General features: G+C 29.2%; 1 protein-coding gene across 9 annotated transcripts in view; it reads right to left on the minus strand.

Moving 5' to 3' along the window:
- LOC126916509 (syntaxin-binding protein 5) overlaps positions 1-25,629 on the minus strand; it is a 74,864-nt gene that overhangs the window by 42,222 nt on the left and 7,013 nt on the right. For 8 of the 9 annotated variants that reach the window (XR_007710624.1, XM_050722358.1, XM_050722355.1 and 5 more), the window contains exons 2-7: positions 17,968-18,065; positions 15,756-15,938; positions 15,273-15,407; positions 10,029-10,092; positions 4,861-5,065; positions 1,163-1,238 (exon numbers count right to left, since the gene is read on the minus strand). Coding sequence is in view for 8 of the 9 variants with exons in the window: in XM_050722358.1 (XP_050578315.1) it covers positions 1,163-1,238; positions 4,861-5,065; positions 10,029-10,092; positions 15,273-15,407; positions 15,756-15,938; positions 17,968-18,065 (761 nt within the window). In the remaining variant the exon portion in view is untranslated. Of the gene's footprint in view, positions 1-1,162; positions 1,239-4,860; positions 5,066-10,028; positions 10,093-15,272; positions 15,408-15,755; positions 15,939-17,967; positions 18,066-25,629 lie in introns of those variants that run through there. The other variant, XM_050722359.1, reaches the window with a different exon arrangement.

Genomic DNA, 25,629 nt, shown 5'->3' on the forward strand with positions numbered 1-25,629 from the left:
CAATGTATCGTCGGTCCTTCAATCGAATAGTTATGCGGAAAAAAGGCCTACGTGACTCTGGCCACGAACGGTTGCAGAACACGTGCATGATAGGACTATAAGAAAAGACAAAGGGATGCTAAGGGAGAAAGACGAATTAGCAGTCAGTGTAAGTTGAGAAATTAGAGAGTGTGAATTGAGAAGTCAGAGTGTTGTCAACATTGTCGAGGAGTGTGGTCAGTGTGAAAGAGAGCGTTGGAACCGTGATGACGAGAGTTGTAAATGAACTATTTGTTGTCTTAGTTATAGCATATTACTGTATTTAGTTCAAGTTAAATAACCATCTTTTCCTGTTTAATTCATTTTAAATAAATTAATAATAAAATCCTACACTATTAACGTGAAAAGATAATAGTAAAATTTTCGCAATCAATTTTTTAAAACTTCATCCAGTACTCATGGTACGAATACGTATATATTACATATGGCCATTACAAAAGGCCAAGTACGTTCTAAAATCCTATAGAGTTGGAGTAGAATATCCATAAGTATGTTATTTATTTTTGATAATAAGCATAAAAAAGATGTCATAGAGAAAAATTGTTTGTAATTAGTAAATACTTTTTTCTTAAGATAATAATTTTCGAGATATTATGCTCATCAATGTTCTTCTTTAAAATATTATGTTCATCGTGATGTATCTTTACTTTAATATATAATATTTTGAAAGTATAGATGAATGAAACAAAAAAATAATGCGAGATGAAAGAAGAAATATACATAATATAATCTCATTCTATTTTTTAACAACGAAACTTTCTAAATACAAATCCCCCAGATATAAATTCAATTACATTGTAACTATAAACCGCATGCTGATACTTGACACAACTTATATTGTTTTATTCTCACATAGTAATAACTAACTCAATATACAAAATTTACTTAAAATTTTTAATTGGATTTTTTAAATATAACACATTGCAGTGTATTACTCATAATATTTTTAGAAATTCCAATACTTATAGTAGTATTACTTATTTAATTAATTGCTCCAAGAAGAAAAAGAAAATTGTTGTGTATAAAATAGATTTTGTTTCTTTCATTCGAATGGTCGAGCTTGTGTGTTTCTATGCATCTTAATCTGTATACCCAAAGTTAACAAAAATTGATTATATCTTACCCTGATCTTGACAGCTTCCATTCAACTTTTTGTATTGGTTTGCAAGGTTCTGGCTCGCCATCTTTAGTAGTTTTCGCTGTAAATATTATGCTTAATAAGTATAATAATATATAATACATAGTATAATAGCATATAATAAAAAGTATATATACATATATATACATTATATTTTAAGATAGGAATGTATATTAGTATAGATACCCTAGTTATCAGTGTTATTTTGATAGATATAAGAATTCTAAACGAAATCAATTTCAAATAAACTATGTACGTATGTAAGTCGTGCGCGATGTTGAATTTCAAGGGTTTATTAATTAAATTTATTGACCAGAGAAATTCATTTTTACATATTATAACAATCTTATTCCTTGAATTATTTATAATCGTCCGCTGTGAGAAAAATAGAGTATTCTGTACATTCTTCTTCAGAGATTTCTCTGATAGTAATCAATACTGCCAATTCATATTAAACGAAAAAAAATATACAATACATAGGAACCAGCGCGCATTTTTTGCGACTTAGTGCAATTTTTTTAAACTTTGATGGCAATTTATAAGCATTCAAAATCATACAATTTAATACATAAAGACGCATCTTCACTACGCCGATCGACAAAACCGAGCTTATGGGCAATGGGGTGTGACATCAATCACATCACAAGCTACATCGGAGATAAGACGTCAACCCCCGAACTTCGGACACTTTTCCACATCATACCTACACCGAGCCCTTCAACATGCTCAAACCAAAACGCATATAAGCCGAGACTTCAGCCAGCTCGGACAGTTCTTGTTCTAACTCTTGTTATTGTACAACCTCTTCTTCCGGTTTAGTGTCAATCTATTCTTGTAACTGTTAAATTTATAATAAAAGTTCGATAAAAGAAAATTAAAAGTTGGGTTACGACTCAGCCTTCTTTTCTCTTACAATCCAAGTGCCGATTTTACGTTACAGGGGATACGTCATCGGCACGTGGCAACAAGCCTCGCGGTGAACCGATCCCATACCGATTTGGACATTAATAAGAACAAATAGCCAAGTAGCAAATCTTTTGTGTATTATAGTAAACACCGCAGTTTATGGTTTTACGGTGAAGGTCCATGACATTAACAAAATAATTACGTTGAACGCTTCATAGGTAGGAAAGCAAAGTTATCTCGATACTAGTATGTATATAATACAAGTATGTCCGAATATATATAAACATGGAAAAACATAAATGGATAAACATAAGTATATAAATCGCATCGCAATAAGAATGCGAACAAATTGAAATAAATTCCAAAGAAAATTATACCATTGGGAAGACTCTATTAAACATGTAAAGATTTCTCGAGTTTGTAGTACATAAAGATCAACTTTTATATCTCTGAATTTCTTATAATCGGCTTATTTTGCCTTTCTGATCGTTATCATATATATATAATCGTCATGATATATATATATCGGATTAGGGTCAGGATTATGGAGAGGGGCGTTTGATGAATTCTCATTACAATTAGCCATTGCCGTGATACAATAAAGAGTTTATTAACACAGGCTTATCAACAAGATTAGGCACTCGTAGCACTAGTGATAATGACCTTAGGTTCGAAACGAATCCGCGGTCACGGGATGATAAACGTATGTTCTCGCACAGTTCAAGTCTAACTCTTTGTTAACTAGATGCGAGGTATTCACTGGTTGTAAGGTGGTACTGTCACTCGTCGATGAGATCGCACGAAAGAATGACTCTCCGTCACGATGATGCCGTCGAGGAAAACTATAATGGGTGTGTCTAAGGACATGAGATCCTCGGATTCGTCAACGAAAGCTTTCGTTTCAAAGGTGAGGGAAATTAGCGCTGTTGCTAATTGGTCGATCTCCATATCGGCGTTTTGAAAGAGATGCTGGCCGCCCTTGAGGGGAGGTTGTTGACGGGGGGCATCGTTCGTGGAAGATAGGTTTCTCCTATCTTCCCGTAGTTGCAACAAAGTCTATTCGAAGGACTTCGCTTGACTAAATCTTAAGATCTATAGCGGGTCCTCACGTTAGCTAAACATATACTACAAAGGCATGCCGACACCCAGCGATCATCTTACCCGGAGGACAAAATCTGCGTGTGGCGGGCCGCGGGACAGAAACTATTGAAGTATTTACTGCCACGTGTCGCTACGACTATTTCTTTTAAGGAGAGGTATAGAGTTACTCTGTGCCTTTGTTAGATAAAACGTTCATCCCTTTGACCGCGGCTACGTTCGGCGACTGATTGTCGCCTCGAGCCCAAGCTCATGATCATAAATCTCGAATAATCGGAGCGGCATTTGTTTAATCTAAGTTACAACGTTACGGTATTCCCGCGAATCCAAGGAGGGGTTCCGGTGTTCTTTCATCTCCGACATATATATATCATGAATGCATATTCAGAAATATAATTTTCAAAATATACATACATACTTAGAGGTATGTATATTTTGAAAATTATATTTCTGAATATGCATTCTTCTGGTAGGAAATATAAAAGGGTACCGCTACACGAATACCATTTGGACGGTATAATTAACGCAATTAATAAAGTTTTTATGACATCAACTTGTTAAAATTAATTTAATAGCAATTAGACAATTAATTAATAAACTTCTTAATATTATGTGTAGCATTTAGCATTATATGTATATGGAGTTAGCGTCATAGAAAATATTATAAGCTAGTTTAATATTATAAGCTCTCTTGAAACCACTTTTTCTTAATTAAATGGAACTTAAACTTTTCTGCAGTTCTACTAGGAAATCAAACTTGGTCACCCACATTTCTCTTAAATAGAATGGCAAACATTTTCTTTTCTGTTTCTTATTTATAATCAAGAAGTTACGACGAAGAAGACCTTTTCTCAATAGAAACTTTGAAGAGATATTGAGAGATGTCAAAATAAATGTACCTACACTGGATTGAAAATCATTATCTTAAATGTTCAAAACAATGTCCTTGAAACAATCTTTCCATTAGATTTCTGTTTATAGATCGGCATAAAATATTAAGCGACTCTTATAACAAAGAAAATTATAATACACAATACAACAATAAGAGAATAAGAATACACACTGATTTTGCACCTTTAATTACCTTATTGATGTTATCATAGGTCTTATTTAAAGGCCCAAAGACATTTATTTTACATATTTAGTAAAATAAATTTCAAGCTAAAACATGTTTATGTAAATGTTTCATGTCACCCCTTAGCTTTTTTTTAGAAAAACCATTCTTCATCATAATTCTTTAGTTATGCAGAATAGAAAAGAATGTTTTAATTAAATATAATTAATATTAAACGTAATTAGTACTAAATATCATTAATATCTAATTCCATTAAAACAAGAATGATGTGCCTCCTTTTTTCTCTGAACAATCTACCCAGAAAATATTGTTGCAATCCAAACCGTTAACTTCTCCGTTCTATTTAATTCTAAATAACAGTAACAAAAGATTGAAATCGATATCCAATTTTGGATTAAAAAAAAAGAGCTCATTACGCTTTATTTGGCACACCCTATAGTAATGATGGTTCAAAATATTATAAATATGTACCATGTAGATTTCATGTACATACATACATATGCATACAATTCATAAATGTTTAACAAAGAATTAGCATTTCATGAAATGTCGAAACAATAGCAAAAGATATTTAAATAAAAAAGAAAAAAAGAAAATTTCTCACCATGTGGGTGCGTTATATTCGTTGGCTTTACTTGACGCACCGTCCATGTTGCCAAAGAACCATCAGTATGACTACACATAAACTGTTTACCCTCGTGATGCCAAGATATCGATTTCAAAGGTACGTCACTGTGGCATCTGTATTCTGCATTTTTTGTTTTTAAATCCCAAAAAACCATTTGTCCCGACTCATATCCTATCAGCATCTGAAATTAAAGATTAAAAGCATGATGTGTCAGATGTGTGTCTGTGTGTATGTTCTGTGTGTGCCTGAGTGTATGAGAGAAAGAGAGAGACAGAACAAGAAAATACTTATGTCATAAATAGCTATTCTAAGAAAAATGTTGTATGTAATTTTTTATAATAACACATAATTTTCATAATAAACTGATACAATTTATAATACAAATTACGTACACACAACAAGAACAAATATGAATATGTAGTGCAGAATGGATCAGAAAATTTGATATTACTTTAAATGCAATGAGCAACAATTTCATTGAAACTGTGTGTTGAAATTTTATGTAATTATGAATTGTAACATAAAAATAGTTAATGAATATCCAATTTCAATGCTGCATCTATATTTCTCATTAATGTGCTTTATGATAATTTGCAAAAGTTAATTGCAAATGACTACTATTTTTCAAATAAATAAAATAAGTATTTATTATAATTTTATATCACCTTACAGATTGTTTTTAATTAATTTACAAAAATTCATTATTTTCTATCAACTAACATAAACCTTCGTTTATGTATATCACACTATATATTTGCACTATGTGCAAATTTTATTAAATGTAGATTAGTTATGATATACAAGAATTTATTAATGATGTAAAATTATTAAACAATATAACAAGTTTTACTATCTGATAATGCTGTACAAATATCCCTTTTTATTGGAATTTTTATATTCGATCAATTGGAGTGAACAGTGAAATATATATAATTTTTCTTTTTTCTCAATGAAAAGAAATACAATGGTTCGATTGAATTCTTTCCTGAATAATAAGTTCAAGCACAAATTAAAGTAGATCATGATATTAAAGAAGGGCAAAAAAAGATGGATTTTGTTAATATAACTACTGTTACTTCTACAAAAATGTTCTCGCTTTCTATTTGTGTAAACGATGTTGTGCAATTCGTTTTTTGATCACACAATAAACACTTACAATAGAATTTCTTCGGGTAATTTTTTCTAAACTTCAATATTGTTATGTTACACGTGTTATACCTTTAAATAATATTATAATATATGTCTAACATCTTTTATTTTATAGAGGCGGATCTCTTTTCTATAATACACCCTTAAGTTGATCCTAAAAGTTTCTTAAATCATCGTATGATGATATACAAATATAACTTATACACACAAAGAATACATAGAAATCGCAAAGCTACATAAAGATTTCATAAATTGGTTAATGTCTACATATTTTCATTTTGCATTCTGAATATTAATTATTCTTAATAAGCATTCCGTATACGCGTTATTAACCCCTAAATTAGTATTATTGAATCATAGATGACATATAAAAGCTTAGGTTAAATATTATTTTGGAGTATTTGATATTAATTTGTATTTTGTGTTCTATGTAACAATCAATAGTATTTATCATGTAAAGTACTGAGTATAAATTAATATTAAGTACTCTAAAATTCAGTAACCTAATTCAGCCCTAATTTAAACTATTATGGTTACATATGATCCAAAGATAATTGCAGTTTAAAGTAATTCTTAGTTACAAATAGCAACAAATTTTTTACAAAACCTTCGCTTTTGAGATCAGTCAAATAATTTTAAAAAGTAAAATTTACAATTCTTTGGAATTTTATATGCAAAAAGCGATACATTAATGTCCCGTTAATATTAAAATCAACAAATCCATTATAAATTTTGATTTCTGTCGTTCTACGAGCGCAATCCAAACCCATTAAATAAATACAGCAAATTCTACTGAGCTAAAAAACAAAATCGAAGCGATAAACCACTAATTCAGTTAACGAAACAAGGTTCTTATAATTTGTTTTTCATTCTGTAAAACTGAATCCAAAATGAATTCGAAATGGTTCTCACAAGGTTTCACTGTATTTAATTTACCGACTTAGAATATTGATCTTTGGTTTGGTTTATCTTCGAAAGGACATGAAGCAAAGTCAATATTAAATAAGTCTACCTTACTTAATATTAACGGGACTTTGTTGTAGTTTTCAGATAGGTAATTCAATCTTTCAATAATCTAGATGGATAAAATTGAGCGTCTAAAATTCTCCTTTTGATCTGTTATACGAACACTGCACATTACTTTTTTTACTTGTTTGCTCTTAAATTAAAGTACAACTGTTTTTTGCAATAGACAAAAAGGTACTTCATCTCACAAGGTAAGCTTGAGACCTAGTCCTGCTGGCCACAGATTTCAATGGCATTTGGTGTAATGATAGTTCTATATGTAAAACATATCTAAACGTATCTGTAATTTTAGTCTAAAATAGTAGACCAATTGAGAAAAATGCATTTAATGTTTGAAAAAATCGCATATTTCCTACTCTCCAGGAATTAGAGCAGGTCATACATTAACGATTGTAGTCCAGCGGCAAACCTAAAAGAGTTCGAGTTGCTTATCTCAGATTCTCATTTAGTTGGAAGAACTTTTTCCAGTACAATTACCTTAAATATTGCAATTAGGAAAGAGTGGATTATTGTATTTTTCTTGTTATAAGAATCATTTCTTATTTATTATTAATAAAACAATTTATTAAAAAGAACAGTATACAAGGCGACGAAAAAGATATAGTACTTACATATAATATAGTAGAGGGGAGTATAAAATATGTAATCAATATATGTCCTAAAAGCAATCTTCTTGGTGTAAAGTCAATTTTTATTATCTATTAGCGTTCCATATCATGATCATATTTTGCTTCTGATACAAAGGAATTAGGATAATTCAAGGTTGTATATATAAGATTGTTACTAATATCAGCCAAGATTACTTCATAAACATAAACATGGTACAAATCCTCTGTATTCATCCAGTTTGGTAAACGTTATTTTCAGTTGTTAACAATGACTATTCATTATGTTGTGTATGGCCTTGTTAATGAGAACATGTATGCAGCCCGTTACTTGCACACAGAAAAACATCCTAATAGCTGTATCCCTCTCGTAAATTGATTAAAAAACTTCACCAACATTTATGTACATTTATGATAGAGAAAAACGTGTTTTGAGGATGGTAGAAGAGAATCCAGAAACAGGTTCCCGAAGGATTTCAGTGGCTGTGGATATCAACGGATATCATATCAACGTTGCGTTGATTCACCAAACTCTTTAAAAACAATTACTTTATCCATGTAATAAAATTGATTTTACAAAAAGGATTGCGGTTTACAATCCTCTATTCTATACTATAAATAAGTACTATAAGCCCTTTAGATATAGGACCCTTTTTTTATCACCTTGTATACTATTCTTTCTAATAAACTGTTTTATTAATAACAAATAAAAAATAATACTTGTAACGAAAAACACATAAAATAATTCCCTCCTCCATAATTGTAATTTAAATTGTTATTTAAATTGTCATTTAAAGTAAGTGTCCTAGAACCTATACGTTTATTTCACATATAGAATCATCACTCAAATCATCGAAATGAGTCAAGACATAAGAATCAAGCCTGAAGTTTCTCTTATTAGTCATCAGTACTTAAATTTGTTTTATTATTTTCCAAGAACTTGGTACATTATATACTCTGCTTTATCGCTATTTCAAATATGATGTCAAAGGTATTGATCTTTCTGACTGTCGTTCCTTTTAAAAAATCTCTTGGTATATAGTGGACTTTAAAAAAAGTCATTATTTATAAAAGTTAGCTTGAACTTCTATAACCATTATAATTTTAACGATTTCAACAAAGATAATAATAAAATATAACAATAAATCCCTCCCACGACGTTACATTTATATAAGAAAAAGAAATAAAGGTTTTAAAGTTTATATTTGGAATTCATATTTTTACGAGAATATGTATGTAATATGTTTCTGAATAGTATGAAGAAGTTTATTTTATACAGCTAAATCTTTAAATACAGTTCAATATGATCGTAGAAACTATATTATACATATGTACAATCAACATTCCATGAAATATCTCTAGATCGCTAGATTTGCAAATAGAACAACAGTCAAGTGAATGAACGGTAGTAATATAAAGTTTGAATTAGTACCAGAACAACGAATATTACATTTTGCATATAAAACTTCAAAAAGCTTTGACATGGTTTATCCTATCATACATATATACATATATTAATTCTGATATTAATGATGAACTTGTGTAAAATGTATAAAAAGATGAGTGATTATGATCACGAGCTAAATTTTTGTTAAGCTCTTGACATATTCTGTGACTAATGCAATACCACTATGCTTTATTGAAGCGATACAAAAGTAATGGGAAAATTGGAAAAAGGGTGTGATATATGTGAGATATAATACGATACGATAAATACCATTTTTCAAAGATTGGATATCGCAAGAAAGATTGGACATAGCAAATACATACATACATTCACAATGTAGATGTGTACATTATTTTAAATAAATATTAATGTCTAGACAACGAAAAAGAAAATTAATTCAATTGTATAAAGAAAAACTGAATGGAAAATTTCGATTAACCGGAAAATATATTAATTTGTTGCGAGTTAAGGATAGTTTTATATGAGTAAAGTTCAAAGAAAATTGAATGTGATATGTTCAGCAATGAATACTGAGTGTTACTCTTTTACTTTAGGCGTGTAGAATGAATATGAAGATAATAACGATCCCATTACTTTTACATCTATACGACACACGTATTAGTAACACATTAAATGATATGATTCTATCAGAAAGAAATTACTTCGTTAAATCATGTTGTACGACAATAATAGCATGCACGCATGCACACACACAACATGCAAGCACACATCTCTGAGTCTTGTTACAGATAACACCTTAAAGAATATTTATAAAAAATGTTGAAATGAATCTTGAGAATATCCTAACATCATGATTTCATTTCATAATTTGACATAATATTGAAGAATGTAAGGTATGATGTCATGGTAAGGATGGAGAATAATGCAAAATAAAACGTACTCAAAAACACGCGTACCTTGCTCAAATCTAAAGGATTATCACTCAAGTGTACTACAGCACCAGGATGGGTCTTTCTAGATCTGGAAAATATATATACATATATTATATACGTGTGTGTGTATGCGCGCGTAAGCGCGCGCGTGCATGTGTAGTTGTATGTACGTGTTGTTATATTTATTTGTACAGTATTCGTATACGTAATCTATATGCCTATATCTTTGTATTATATTCATATACTTTAACATATGTATATCAGTTTTTAAAAACGTTCGAATATCAATTTTATTATAATTCAACATTTTTCCTCAACTTTACTTAAATCCTTTTAAAATTACTAATATACTTCGATATTTGTACAAGTTAGTACGATATACCTATTGTGATCTACGAAAATAATAAGCTCGAAAAGATAAAGAAATTTAAATGAGAAATTAAAACAGATGCACCAAATACGATGAAAGCTGTGCTCGTGTGTAATGCGTAACATATACATAATAAATGTCGTCTTATAAAATCCTAAAATAATAGTTTGGAAACTAAAGCAGACGAATTAAAATATCCTATAACTATAATAGTGTTGCATTTATCGAGAAAAATTTAAAAATAAAATCATAAGCGGAAAGAATTGAAAAGACATAAAAACACTAACACGTCATAAATTATACGTAATGAATAAATATAGGAAGTTTAAATTTAAGAATAACAGATCAGATTTTACTTTCAATATTATCATTACTATATTACACTATAAGTGTATTTCCTTATATTCTTAGACTGCAAATCTTGTCTATATAGATATTCATATTATTCCTGCTATAAAAAAAATTATTTTATTACAAATATCAATGCGTCGTATATATAGCTTAGGAAGAAGCTTTTCTAAAATATTTTACTGTTTATTGGAACAATTTTCAATTAATCAATCTACAATTAAATGTCATAATTGTATTCATTTGTTTAAAAACTTTATGTATCTTATAAATAATAAATAAATTTCAGAATGAATAAATAATACATGTATTAATTAACATGTAATAATACATGTGTGTGGATTATATTTATATACCTTTTTTTTTATATATGTGTATTTTATTTTCATTAGCAATCAGAATATAATGTATTCTATAGACAAATATGGTGTCTTAGAGAGCTGCTATTCTTAAATCTCGGTTATTTTTAATAACATATTTTAAAAATTCATTCTTCTATTTAATGATTTAACAAGAATATTCATTACTGACATTTCGTTTTCTTCCAACATTAAGAACTTGCATCTTCTAATTTGCTATATATTTCAGTACTTTTTATGTTTAACCACTCTGAATTTACATACCGATGAATAGTAACAATTATCACTATGAGCTAAGCTATAAGCTATATGTTTATATCTATTAGAATTAAAATTATAAGCTATATAATATATTAGAGCAGCAATTCTTAATCTTTTGTTTAATAATCTTTCGTTGAATCACCTTCAAATAATTCTTTGTTATCGCAGGTCCCCAAGACATAGTTCAACATTTTAATTTGTAATATGTCTCAAATAAGTAATTAATTAATAAATAATTAATTGCTCATCACAAATAACTTCCAAATTTGGCGAGAAGAGATTTAGTATAAATAAATAAATATGCATATTCCACAGATTAAGAACCGCTATATTAGAGCTATAATTAGAAGCTATGATAAAGCATTGTACATATTTTTTCTTTAAAGAATATAATATTTACGATTAAAATAAATAAATAAACACTCCATAAAAGTAATAAAGATGAATTAAATCGTAAACTAATTTCTTAAACTCTGCAAAGTTGGCTGATTTGATGAAATTCTCGTACAAAAACATTTTACTTTTTAACTTTACTTCCTAGTGTAAAGATACCTTTGTAATAACTTCAAAGATCGATCGATTTTAACAATAATTCCATGATCTTTTAATTTGATCGTTTAATGTACTAACATCAATGATTATATCTACGTCCCACCACTTCCTTTTGTGTAAAATTTCTTTTTTCCTGTTTTACAATTTGATAACGAAGAAACAATTGATATCTTGAGATCTAACAATTGATAACTCTTTGCTACTGGTAAGACTCTTCGTAAATATACTATACGACACACTGATACTTTAGTTGCACAAGATTTACAGTTAAATTCACATATGTATCGTATGCAATATGTTATATTTGATCTTGAAATCTGATTTTTACGAATGACATTATTTCCCATCCTTCTTGGATAATGAAGAGCCCTCTGAAAAATTTTACATAATCATTACTTATATTATATTGATCATTTTCTTATTATATACTTCTAACAATTTGAATTTGTACACTCATGTTATTTTTCTATTTATATATAAACCCTCTCGTCTTTCAGTAAAATTTCAATGACCAAAAATTTTAAGATCGATCTTGTGTATATTATTGTTCTTCATATTAATGTTCCCTTCATACATTCACACATTATACATATACACACATTCTAGTATGACGTACTTATGATTGCAGATCAAATTCCTTAATTCTAATTTCACTCATCTTTTTCGAAATTGCTCCAATTGCCATAAAGCGGCAACAGTTAAATTAACGCGTGTTATAAAATTTATTAATGTTAAAATATAGTTACCTTTCAAGAAATTATATTAATACACTGCATATTATGCGCTCATATATGAACTTCAATAATCTAAGAAAATTGTGTTTTGTTTCAAGTTAAATAATTAAATTTTCACCAGTTATTTAGAGTGTCTGCTCAATATTAAGTGTCTTTCTTAATTTTTTCGAAATTATTTATTTTTTATCGTATTATACCTACTTATATTCTTTCCAATATTCCAAGAATAACGTAAGCTAAACGTAGATATTTATACGAAATGTAAGATAACACTTCTGTTTTACGTTGAAGTAATCAACACATTAACAAATTATTATATACGTATAATAATTTTCCATTCAATCATTTATACAATATATGTAATTGTTACAATTCAAAACTGCATATGAATAATTTTATGTATTTAATTTACGAGATATATATTTAATATTCGTATCATAAGTTGTCCATTTAATATATAAGATGGTCCATTTATTTATGTAAGGTCAGCTAAATATCCCTTTGAATTATGATGATGTAAAAAATATTTTTTACGTAACGTGAATGGTATCAAAGAACTAATATATGATAAGAATATTTTTTTCCAGGGACATTTTTTCAGAGTTTTCATGATCTTCGACGTTTTTATTTGCATATAACTATATATATGTTTTATTGCATCATGTAACTTATTGAAAAATACGTTAAAAAATGTAAATAATATAACCCTGAAATGATCTGGATCTCCAGAAATTTTACGTAAACTTTAACTTCTGGATTACAAGCTTTAGCCAAGACAATCGAGAGGCTATAGATGTAGATAAATATGTTTAGTATCGTAATACTGATGATCCCTAACGGTTTGAAGTACTGGTCATTTTTATTCCATCATTGTGTCAACGTACAATTCACAATAAATTACTCGATGATATGATATTCATTTGTGGTGGAAGTAATCAGTATTCAAGGGAAGCAATTCGAACAAATTAGAGCAAAAACAATTTCCTGGTCGTAATTCTCCATCGCATTGTACATATGTAGAGGTGGTCAACAATTTTCATAAAATTGGTATTCCCGTGAAAAAACATGTGAAAACCAAAACTATTAGAAACGAAAGAAATGAAAGAATTATTGTAGATACAGTTAACGAAAATCCACATGTGAGTCTAAGAAGACAATTTCAGCGTGAAAGTGGTATTTCCAAAACGGGCATAATATGGATGCTTCAAGAAGAAAGATTTCACTCGTATCATCTATCTTTACACTTTACAGGTTCTTCATGGAACAAATTTCGTAAATAGTATGCATCTTTCTCAGTGAGGTTTGCAGCAATATGAAAATTACCAATCATTTTTTAAAAGCGTAGATATTACTGCCTGACGAAGCATCTTTCACCAACCATTATCAGTTGAATCTGACAAACATGCATTACTGGTAAATCAATGGATAAAGAAAAACTGTGGAGTGCAAATGTTTGGGGCGGCATATTGAATAACCAAATAATTAGTCCTTATTTCATAAGCGATACTCTAAACGAAGAAAAGTATGCATTATTCTTACAAAACAAGCTACAAATGTTCATATATGATATGCTATTAGATACCTGTCTAAGAATGTGATACTAGCATGATGATTGTCCGGTTTATTCTATTCTGCCATGTCAAACAAATTTTAAATTCAAAATTTTCAAATCGATGGATTGGTCGTAATGGAATTGTAGCATGATTATCGCGTTCGCCAGATCTTACACCTAGATATGAGGAGGAGGGTGTTAAAACAAACAGTTTATAAAGATTAACCAGCTACACAAGAGGATACGGTGAACCGATTAGTTACAACTTGTACTGCTATTAATTCTGAAACAATCGGAAGGTCATTACAATTGGTTATTGATCGTTTCAAACGATGTATCATCGTACAAAAACACTATTTTGAATATCTACGAAGATGATTACTTGAAGGAAAGTGTATGCTGTTTTGGACATTTTATGATTAAGTCTTCTAAATATTCTTAACGCGATAAAAAATATTTGCTTCACATTCTCAAGTTCAGACTTCTTGGCCAAAGTCTGCGATCTCGATAGACATAAATGATATGTAAAACTTCAATTTTTGGAAATAGGTCATTTCAAGGTCACGTTATTATACATACCCGAATGTATTTTTTTACCAACCACACGATGCAATAAATCAAAATATATATATAGTTGTATGCATAAAAAATATCAACGACCTTGGAAGCTCTGAGGGATAACCTTGGGAAAAAATATTCTTGCCGGATATCGGTCCTTCGATACCATTCACGTTATGTAAAAAATATTTTTTGCATCATCACAATTCGAAGAGATGTTTAGGTAACTTTACTTAAATAATTTAATAAATTTAATAAAATAATTTAATAAAAAGACAAATTCTATCATAACCGCTTTTAATGGGAAACCAAACTGTTCACTTCTAAATCGGAAAATAATCCAACTATCGGAATAAGTAAGAAAATATGTATAGGACTAAAGAAAAATAAAGACAGTTTGAAATAAGACGTACATAATTGCAAGTATATGTCGCTGCCGCTGTTTTTTCTACACATGTACGTATGATACTGTTCATAGTTAGGATATTAATCATATTTAGCTTAAACTACTTAGACAAACATTTGCGTACTTACACTTCGATAGCCTTGTTCCAATTAATTACATATCCAGAAAGAACAAACGTCTCGATATGAAGTACATGAATATTCCCTCGTTCCGTACCGACATATAACCATTTGCTTTGTAGCGGTAAGTGGATGCATGTTATTCTGTTTGAAATAGAATGAATTATTCGTCATTATCTAGAAAAATCTTTCAAACATGAAAAAGATTTAAATATGTAACACGAAAGAATATATGAAATTTATTGTCTAATCGTTAGGTGAAATAAGAATCTATTTGTTTTTAAAAGTAACGAGTTACCAGTCATTTAAAAATAATAGTCAGTAATAATTACTTCTATCATCTATATTTTATTTTTTCTCATGTATTTTATATAACAACTGAAAACGAAATAAAAGGCAAAACTAATATCGTTGGTGAACTATTAACGTATGCAATAAGAAATACATCTATATTATGAAATGAAAATCAAATATATAAATGAAAAGACTGACCTTTCTCTTTGAAATTTGAGACTCTGCACAACCTGTGGTATTTTCTGTCGGAAATTCCATAGATGCAAAGTGTCATCTGCGGTAGCGGAAACCAATGCTCCCTCGTTGATTAAAAACTGTAATTGCACCACTGCTGTACATCCTTCGTGTCTTACATGTGCATCTACACCTGGTCGACCCAAACTATTTTATCATGTTTTAGTTAAGGAAAATCAAAAATATCCATTTTACAAGCCTTGTTAGAATCTATTTTGTCGCAGTTTAATAAATTGTAAATGAACAATATTTTGTATTTATCTTATAAATTATGATTAGTAGATACATTTAATGATAAAACTCAATAAAACTCAAAACTAATTAACATAGCATACTTTTTAAAAACAGTTGGAATAATTGATATAAACATAAATCTGAAACACATCTGGCAAATTTCATTGTTATAAATTATTAACATTTAATATAATATATATAAAATAGCATAAAGAACAAATTATCTATGAAACAAATTCCTACAATAATAAATTAGAAGGTTTTCTATAAAATTTAACTTAAGTCTCTCGAATGAAAGATACCAAATGTTGGGAAAAGCTATATAAAGGCGATGACAATGTGTACAATGCACAAATACAAATAGTACAAATGTAGCAGATAAAGACTCGTGGGACTAGGGAAGAACACGTTTCCCCTTCAACCTACTAATCAGGGAAAATGAACTAACTCGTCACTCGGGTTTGCCAATCTCTTGAACATGATAATTTTCGTATTTTCAAGTCCCCTGTCTTTCTGTGTGCCGTTCCATTTCTATAAAAAGTAAATTACATTATACTTACATTTGCAAGAACTAAGACCGATTAAATAATCATTGATTTGTCGTTATTAATTATAATTCCGTAATTGTACAAACTTCTGCTTACAAGATAACTCAATCAATAAGTTAATTAACAGAAATATACGAAATATATTGTAAATAAATCAAGTTATTCTCTGTATCTCTACATCATATCATTTCTAGCACACCATGCAATCATTGATTTTCTGCATTCTTCATACATGCACAATCGATTCTTTGTAGAGAGCGTTCAAAGATTTTATTGAGCAATAAAGCGCACCGTCAGATGAAAGTAGTTACTTTGTAGCAACTGCCTGTCTCGATAGCAACTAGGAAGCTTATCGAGCTGTGATGAGCATTCACTACATGGTAAATCTTTAGTCAGAATAGACCAATAAAAGCACCCACGTGAAAGAACACATGGTTGACGAACCATAAACCAACTGTACGGAGTAATTAATCCAATCAAATTGGATAACTTTACTCGGTATGATTCTTTAACAATCTTATAGACATCTTAATAAATCACTAAAAACGTAAATGTAAGAATTAATCAAACGACAAGATAATTTTCACAGAGAGAGATTCAAGTGTCTCTTAATCATTTTGCCGTATGGATATCCCTTTTGCTATTTTCAAAATACATACGTAATATCTTAGTACTGTATACAGCTATGTTAATAGAAACATACCTATCCAAATTACAACTTCAACGTATTATGTCTGATTATGTTACAGAAAGATTCTTCATTACTTATATTTAATAACCTTCCGTTGTATTAAGGCTTTTTTATATGTACTTTATAATATAATTTTAATAATGTTAAGAAACGGGCTATTTTTTTAAATATGTAAGTCTTTAACTTGCTGTTTACATTATAAAACACAATAAATGCCATTTATCTTGAAGAGAGTTTTAAATAATACATTTAGTACATTTACTAAACAAGAATACCATAATGCAATAAAATATAGTTTTGTGAAAAAAAATTTTATGAAAACATAAAAGCGAGTTATTTTTATTCTAAAATTCAAAAGTTACTCTTTGCATTTTATAATAGATACCATTTGACCATGTATATTGTATATCATAAGATAGAAAATTTTAATTTAGCATTTGTCACTGATAGTATACGTTTCCTTTTTTAAACTCTTTCAAAGTTATTTTGAGAATAATTTATCATAATCTTTGCAATTATCCATTATTAATATGGTCTGTTTCATAATTAGTCCTCTATTTGGTCTTGTTAAGAATTTAATCACGTAGAAAGCTATACCTGATTGGGTCGTATACATTTTGTGTTATTACACAAGTGGGTACTCCTCTCTTCTTTTCCTTTTACCTAGTTAAATTGATCATATTAAAACATTATGAAAGGATACATCCTAAGAGATCCAGATTTAGTGCCAATAGCAAGAAGTCTTTGAACTGGATCGAATGCCACTGCTGTCGGCTGATGTGGAAAGCCATGTCTGAATGTCTGAAACATAAAGGCATTTGTTTCAATTCATGTTTCCTGCTTTAGTCAACTGAAAGTCTATTCAACCCCACCAAGGGCTGCAGAACGATATAAGATAAAAGATAGCATTGTTTCTCTAGTCTCCAATGTATATATTTAACTTACACTATACAAATATTCATACTATAATTTCAATACTGCTAATTCTGCATTTCATTTGTTTTTCATATCGACTATGTACTTCAACGAATCTTACATTTAGTTGAAATCATCAGGACGTCTATATGGTCAGTTACAAAAAGATTTGAACACTGTACAATTTTAAATTTCTGAGCTATACATTTTCAATAAATGTACAAGGATCAGTAAAAATATATTACATTATGTTACATTACGCTATATAGATACGCTATATAATAAAAAAAACTTGTGAGTTATTATTTATTGTCATCCAAATATTAAAAGAAATACTAAAAAAGAGCGAACTTTATTTCACAAAAAATTTCAGACACAAGATATACTGCCAGTGTTTATATACAAGACTTGTAAACAATGCCTCGTTCAAGTCTGAGCACATCGGATTGCAAGTGTGCACTAACTTTGTTACCAATTTGTTCAGAATGAGCCGCAACAGCCGATATACAAGTTTTGAAATACGATAATTAGTAATATTTCATTACGAAAAAAGCTCAATTTATGAAAGAGCGAATATACTAAAGAATAATTTTAAAAACATTTGGAAGAAGAATAAAAACAAATCAGTAATGATTATTTAAAAAAAAAACTTATTTCCAGTATACTAAAACGTTTGCATCATGTTAATGGTGTCACCATGACAAACTTTCGTGAATAATCATTATTAGTTTTATGTTTTTAATTGTTGTTCAGTTCTATGTATATAATTAACATTAGTACCCGAAACTTCTTGACATAAGATATAAAGATTCATTCTTCTTCACTATTTCTTTTAATATTTAGACGACAATAAGTAATAACTCAAAAGCGCTTTTCTACTGTTATTTATATAGAATAGTGTAATATAATGTAATACATTTTTGTTGGTCCTTGTATATTTATTGAAAATATAGAGCTTAAAAATTCAAATTGTACATTGTCCGAATCTTTTGTAATCCTTTTGTAACCTTAGTATTTCGAATTAATATTTTATAATTATAGATATAAGTTATAATATTTCAATTTTGATATAATGTTTCTTTACATATGTACGTACAATGTAAAATTACCATGACAGAGTTATACCTAGTATGTGTGTAGCTGTCTGAATACAAAAGAGTACTTATACAGAGTTTTGAGAAGGCATATAAAAGGTTTTGCAAAAAGAGAGTCTGATACTCTGTATAAATTTATACATTTCTTGAAAGTAATAAAACATAGCTAATCATCATAGATCCACATACTTCTTTAGGTATATACTCCTTCCGTGTTTCATATTCGTATTAAATAACATTTTATTTGTAAGTTTACCACAATATGCATCACTCACGATGTATAATATGCATCACTGATGATGTATAATATGCATCACAGACAAAACTCTTTGAGTATCCATAGTCCACAGTAAAAAAATTCAAAAGAATCAAATCTGGTAATCGAAATCGTCATTCTGTTGAACCTCTTCCTACCATCCATACATTATCAATTATCTGATTTAAATATTGTCGGATTGACATGTGTGTCAGATCTAAAATTTGATGTAATATTGAAAGGATTAATTTTAGAACCTATGTTGATTAGATATTTTTAATTCCCCTCGATGAATATCTACTATAAACTTTCAAAGTCTTCTTTTATAACATTCTGTACGAAGATTTAGACTGATAGGTACGAGATTATGTTGTGTTAGCGAATCACGATTTCCGGTCCAAGAAGTGAATAACGAAGGAAGTTGTTTTCCTAACTTTATCACTGATTCAGAGTACATACTAGTTATGCAATAACATGATACATGTATGATATGTATATATGTTTCTACATTCTGCCTCTCTTATATCGTACACCTTATATCTATCTTTAAATCTATATCTCTAAATATATATATTTATATATATTAATTTTTTATTCATTTATGTAGTATATTTACAACAGGAAAATCGATCGATTCACGAAGAAAAAAGTTTCATTTTTCTTCATTTTAAATACAAAGACAGCCTAGGAATATCCTTCAGAACATATTCATTAGAATCAAATCAACTTCCCACAGAGAGTTTTAATTTCTTTACAAAATTTTGTTCGTTATTATTGGAATTACTTTTTTCAGATGTTTCTGTCCTATATACATTCGCCAATAGATTATCGATTATTGTTTTTATAATCATGTACACATATTTTCACACACATAGTGATTATTGCATTGCATTATTCTCGCAATTATACTAAGGAATGTATACATAATAACATTAAGAACCTCATGGAAAAACACATTCTTAGGAAATATGTAATAGAAATCTGTGACTAAATTGTATTTCATTTTCCTAATACACTTTAGAATATAATTTCCTTTAATCCATTTTGAAAAAAGGTATCTTTGTAATGTTTCAAATTTTCTCTGTCAAATGTCAAAAATACAAAAGAAATGAATACCAAGATTTAACGCCGAAGGTAGAAAATAAGAACTGTACACAGTTTAGTTGCTCGAAATTATCAACAGATATTGTCATAGTTATGTAAATATAATTATAAATATCTGCAAATATAATTACAATTTTTAATATCTAATAATTGACAAGCAATGACGTATACGGCTAATGGACAGAAGTGGTGATTAGATTGAAACTTGAAACTCTTTTAAACTTAAGAACCTATCGAACAGCGAACCATAAGTACAAGGTGGATTAAAACTAAGAATAGGATTTAAGACACAAATAACTTTCTTATTTTACAACATATTTGTACGATATTGCTAAATATTTAAAGCTTATAATAGTATGGAGTTTATGTATGAGAGTTAATAATATTTCTTGTATGCCCTCTGTTTACTGTCTAGGAATGTCAGGCTTTTTCGATAGCATGTTTCATAACAATGTTTAATGTCTGAGTATTATATAATGTCCTAATATTCCAGTTTCTGCAAGAATGTTTTCCTTGAGCTCTTCAAATGTACATGGTCTATTCACATGTACCCATTCCTTTAGATAGCCCCACAGAAAGTAATGGAAAGCCGAAAGATCGGGCGAACGTGGTGGCCGATAATGGACTTATCACTTTGATACTAAAAGTCTACTATTTTTACGCGTTGCTTCTCAGTGTAACTCATCATGATAAATCTCCTAAATCTCAATTGTAACATATACGAACCTGTAACATGAAATCAAAAGAAGAATGAAGTTATTCTTTTCTCAAATCCTATTCTGAACTTTGGCCTACCCTGTAGAATAAGTAAGTACAAACTGGTACCAATACAACGCAACCCTTGTCCGTCACGACGCGACGATGTTCCCTGTCAAATTAATGAAAAGCAATTGATTACTGAAATGATATGTGGTTATAAACGTGTAAAAATAATCGTGAGTTAATCGGATTAAAGATAATCACGAACTTAATATCATCGATTTGACATCAGACAGTCGAACCAAAGAATTCATATTTGATAAAAACTATTTGAATATTGAATTGAATTTGTAATTTCGATTCCTATTTATATTTTTTGGATAGGCGCAGCAAGAACAGATTTTGATATAGTAAATTCCCAGGGCAGAGAGTGAAGAGTAATGATTGGTTGGTTTAGTTCTAAAGGAACCCCCTACAAAAATAACAAAGATAAAACGACTCAGTACACAAGCGTGCATTCGCAATGAGCACTAAAAATGGGAACAAGTCTTTGAATTTCGGACAGCCTGGCTGTAATTAGGGTGCGCGATGCTCTATTGTACAGAAAATTAAGATAAAGACTTCGCAGAATGTTTGGATGGCCGCAGGATAAGATGTTTCAAATCAAATGCTTGCCCTCCGTGTTATCAGTAGCTTAATTTGTTGCTACCTCTGAATATTATCAAAAATTGTTTAAAAGATATAAGTTCATTATAAAGAAGATTTTGACAGTCCGAAAGGAGTACAGATTCTAATTATGAAAGTCTTTGAATAGAGAAATGTAATTGATGCTGATTTAATTACGGTCTAGTAAATTTTGTATAATATATGGAAACTTCAGCTTAAATCTTATTTTATGTTTATTATCTAACAAATTGAATAAAGCGAAATAGACTCAACGCAGTAACATGTAATGTATATAAGAATCTTGAAATTTATTCACTTAAATCCTATATCTTTTTAAGCATTCTATGCTTTCAGTTCAAATTTGTTATACCAAATATACGTACAGATAAAGCTGTAAAATAAAGTTGAATAATTCAATTATTTTTATTAAAATATTTTGTATAAATGGCATGAAACATTGCAAACATACCGATATAAATAATAGATATTTTCACCGCAGAAATACGAAATTATCTACGATTGTATGTAGAAATATATAACTTCGTATAATTTCAACTTTATTTTTAATACATTTTCAATGCTTTCTATACAATTGTTAAAATACCTACTATTAGCTTAATACAAAACTCAAACGATATATAAGAGTTTATAGATGTTACTTTGTGATTCCTTTAAAAAATGAAATAAAAGAACTATCCGTTATACGGATAAGAAACAAATTTGGGACAAAGTAGAGTTAGGATTAATCTGACGCCCTAAAAGACAGATATACGTTAAAATCGATTCTGATGCAGCACTACTGCCTTTCCACTGGTCATGAAAACTGCCCTCGTTCCATTTCAACGGAATGGAGAAGTAGGTTAAAATACAGCAATACGAAACTTATGAACACCCGCCTTCCTTTATATCCGATTTTAACTTTCCGGAGGTGGTCTCTGGTCAATTTCCGACAGTTCGTGTTACGATCTTGCGAGCACATAGACATCGAACCTTAGCATCCAATGTACCCATATAAATTGGCATTCTATAAAATTATCAAAGCGTTATCAACCCAAAAGAAGAAAGATAAGTTTCGAAACTATGTTTCCCTGAAAATCACATCTGCAAAATAATAGAAAGTTCAAAAGTTCAGAAGAAATAAAAATAAAATTTTATTGGTATAATATATCAATATATGTAATATTGAATTAATATTAAACTAGTTAACATATAAACGCAGCATTGTTTCGAAAACCAAACTTACTAGATACTATTATAGCAATAGTAACGTATTGTTAACGATTAGTTCAGTCGCATATTTAATTATTAGATGATTAATTATTAAATTTAGTAAAATCCATAATATTTGAAATTGATTTGAAGTTGGTTATCACTTCATATATATACAATATGGCACGATAATTCATATTTGATGTATGTAACTTAAATTTAGATTAATAGGATTTATTATTCTGAAAACTGTGCTCATTTTTTATGTATTTCTATCATATTTGCAGGGATGTAGGAAAATTGAGGATCATAGCACAATATCTCACAGATATACTACAAATATAAATCATCCGGTCACCTGCCTTAAGGCCTAAATAATTTTTCCGTAGTCCTTATTATGTTGAGACGAACTGATCTCGCAACAATTATTTACATAATGTAATATCATATACTACTATTTTAAAGAAGAACAAGAAAGCAGATTATCGTATTAGGCTAATACAATAGTTTCATCTATCTATTGTTTTTTGTTATTATCTTATATTATTTATATTATATTAACGATCTTACTAAGAACATTTTCTGTAGTCAGAGGTCATTAACTGAGCATTTGAAAATTATAAAGCAGGAAGCAAGAATTATAAAGCAAGTAGACATTCAATTCGTGCAGCAAATTGTATGCCTTACATTTTATATACTCCTGCATCATAAAAGTACTTTTAATGAATGAACCATTGATTTAAAGATCTATATGTATTCTTGTGTAAGAAACTTGTTGATATTTTTATCGACAAAAGTATATATACTGCACTCATTAAAATTTCCGGCAGATATTTGATACATAACAATGAAGTGTGATAATTCTATATAAAAATAACAGGACTTCAAACACGAAACACGTTACACATAATATGTTACACATTCATCATACTTTTATTGGTCTGCTTTTAAATGTAATATTACTTTTTAAGCACTTTGATATGCTAAGTTAAATGACTCACGTAATTGAGAATAGCTTTATCTGTGATTTAGCTATTGCCAGATTAAAAATAAAAAAAACGGTAGGAAAAAAGTTAAAAAAAGCAATATACTACTAAGGAAATATATCTTATAAGTGTCTTTATTTACTGATAGAATAATACTGATTAAATTATAAGACATAAATTATGAATTTTCTTTGGTTAAATTATAAGACATTTAAATTACATATTTAAATAGCAAGCTGCAAGTATTTCATAAACTGTTTAATTTTCGATATTTTGATACTTTGTAGGACACTCGTACAGAAATGCATAGAAATTAATTAATTAATTCTATTTTCTAAGGTCCTATGTTACTTTAAAACGTATCATAATTTTGCATTTCACCATCGCATAAAGTTGCATTTTATTGGGAATATCTTTATGTGTACGTAACAATTTCAAAACTCAAAATGTTATAGACTTTTGTGATAATTTATACGCTACTGTGAAGATTTGTATGAGATATTTTCTCAGTAAGGGACACAGTACAATATGCATTTCTTAACGACACGATATTTTTATATCAACATGAATTATAATAGTCATGATATACATATAAATTAAGATAAATTTTATTTATAAATGGCCAAGGATTATTTTTCCAACTTTTCTTCCGGTTCCACCTTCCTCTTCCTAGAATAGCACCAATGAATAAAAACCTAATCTGCATAGAATTTCCATGGTTTATTAGAAATTGAGATAAGAAAAAAGTGCTTTCTCACACACACACGTTTCTGATATTTATAAGTTCGCTATTCTATCACTAATCCAAAATACCAATCGCTCTGTTTAAATTGTTTATTTACGACGATTTTTAAAAAACCCTTTTTACAGTTTTTCAACTTGAATTACGATAGCTTTGTGTTACATGTACATACTCGACTCAATTTAAATGGTTCAAATTTTGCTGTAGTGTTCTACGGAACGGTGAAAAACAGGTAGAAATTAATTTTATAAAGCCTACCAATCATGGTATGTACCTGTCCAAGGTTAAATATTTTCCGCGTTAAAAACGTTATGCAATAACGTAGCTGTACTTCGTATTCCATAGGGACTGTGTATTTCAAAGTCTATTTGGAACATCCTTTTGTGTTTCATGTCACATATTTTATCATAAGGTATGTATTTTAAGATATAGCAAAGAAATACTTCTCTATTTTATAAGAAATGTATTTTATAATATGTAATACATACATACCTATAGGTATTGTGAATTGCATCGAAATACTTCAATTTGTCATGGACGTTTCATGGACAAAGAATACGTTTGACGATGGTTGGTGTTTTTCCGCAGAGGAATGTATCAAATCATTCATTACCAATCAAATTTAATAAAATATGGCTTCCAAGAGGTGTCGCTACTCCAAATATTTCGCTTTTTATTAAACGGCGTCCGCAGC

This window comes from Bombus affinis, chromosome 5 (assembly GCF_024516045.1).
Source record: "Bombus affinis isolate iyBomAffi1 chromosome 5, iyBomAffi1.2, whole genome shotgun sequence".
NCBI classification, from domain to species: domain Eukaryota; kingdom Metazoa; phylum Arthropoda; class Insecta; order Hymenoptera; family Apidae; genus Bombus; species Bombus affinis.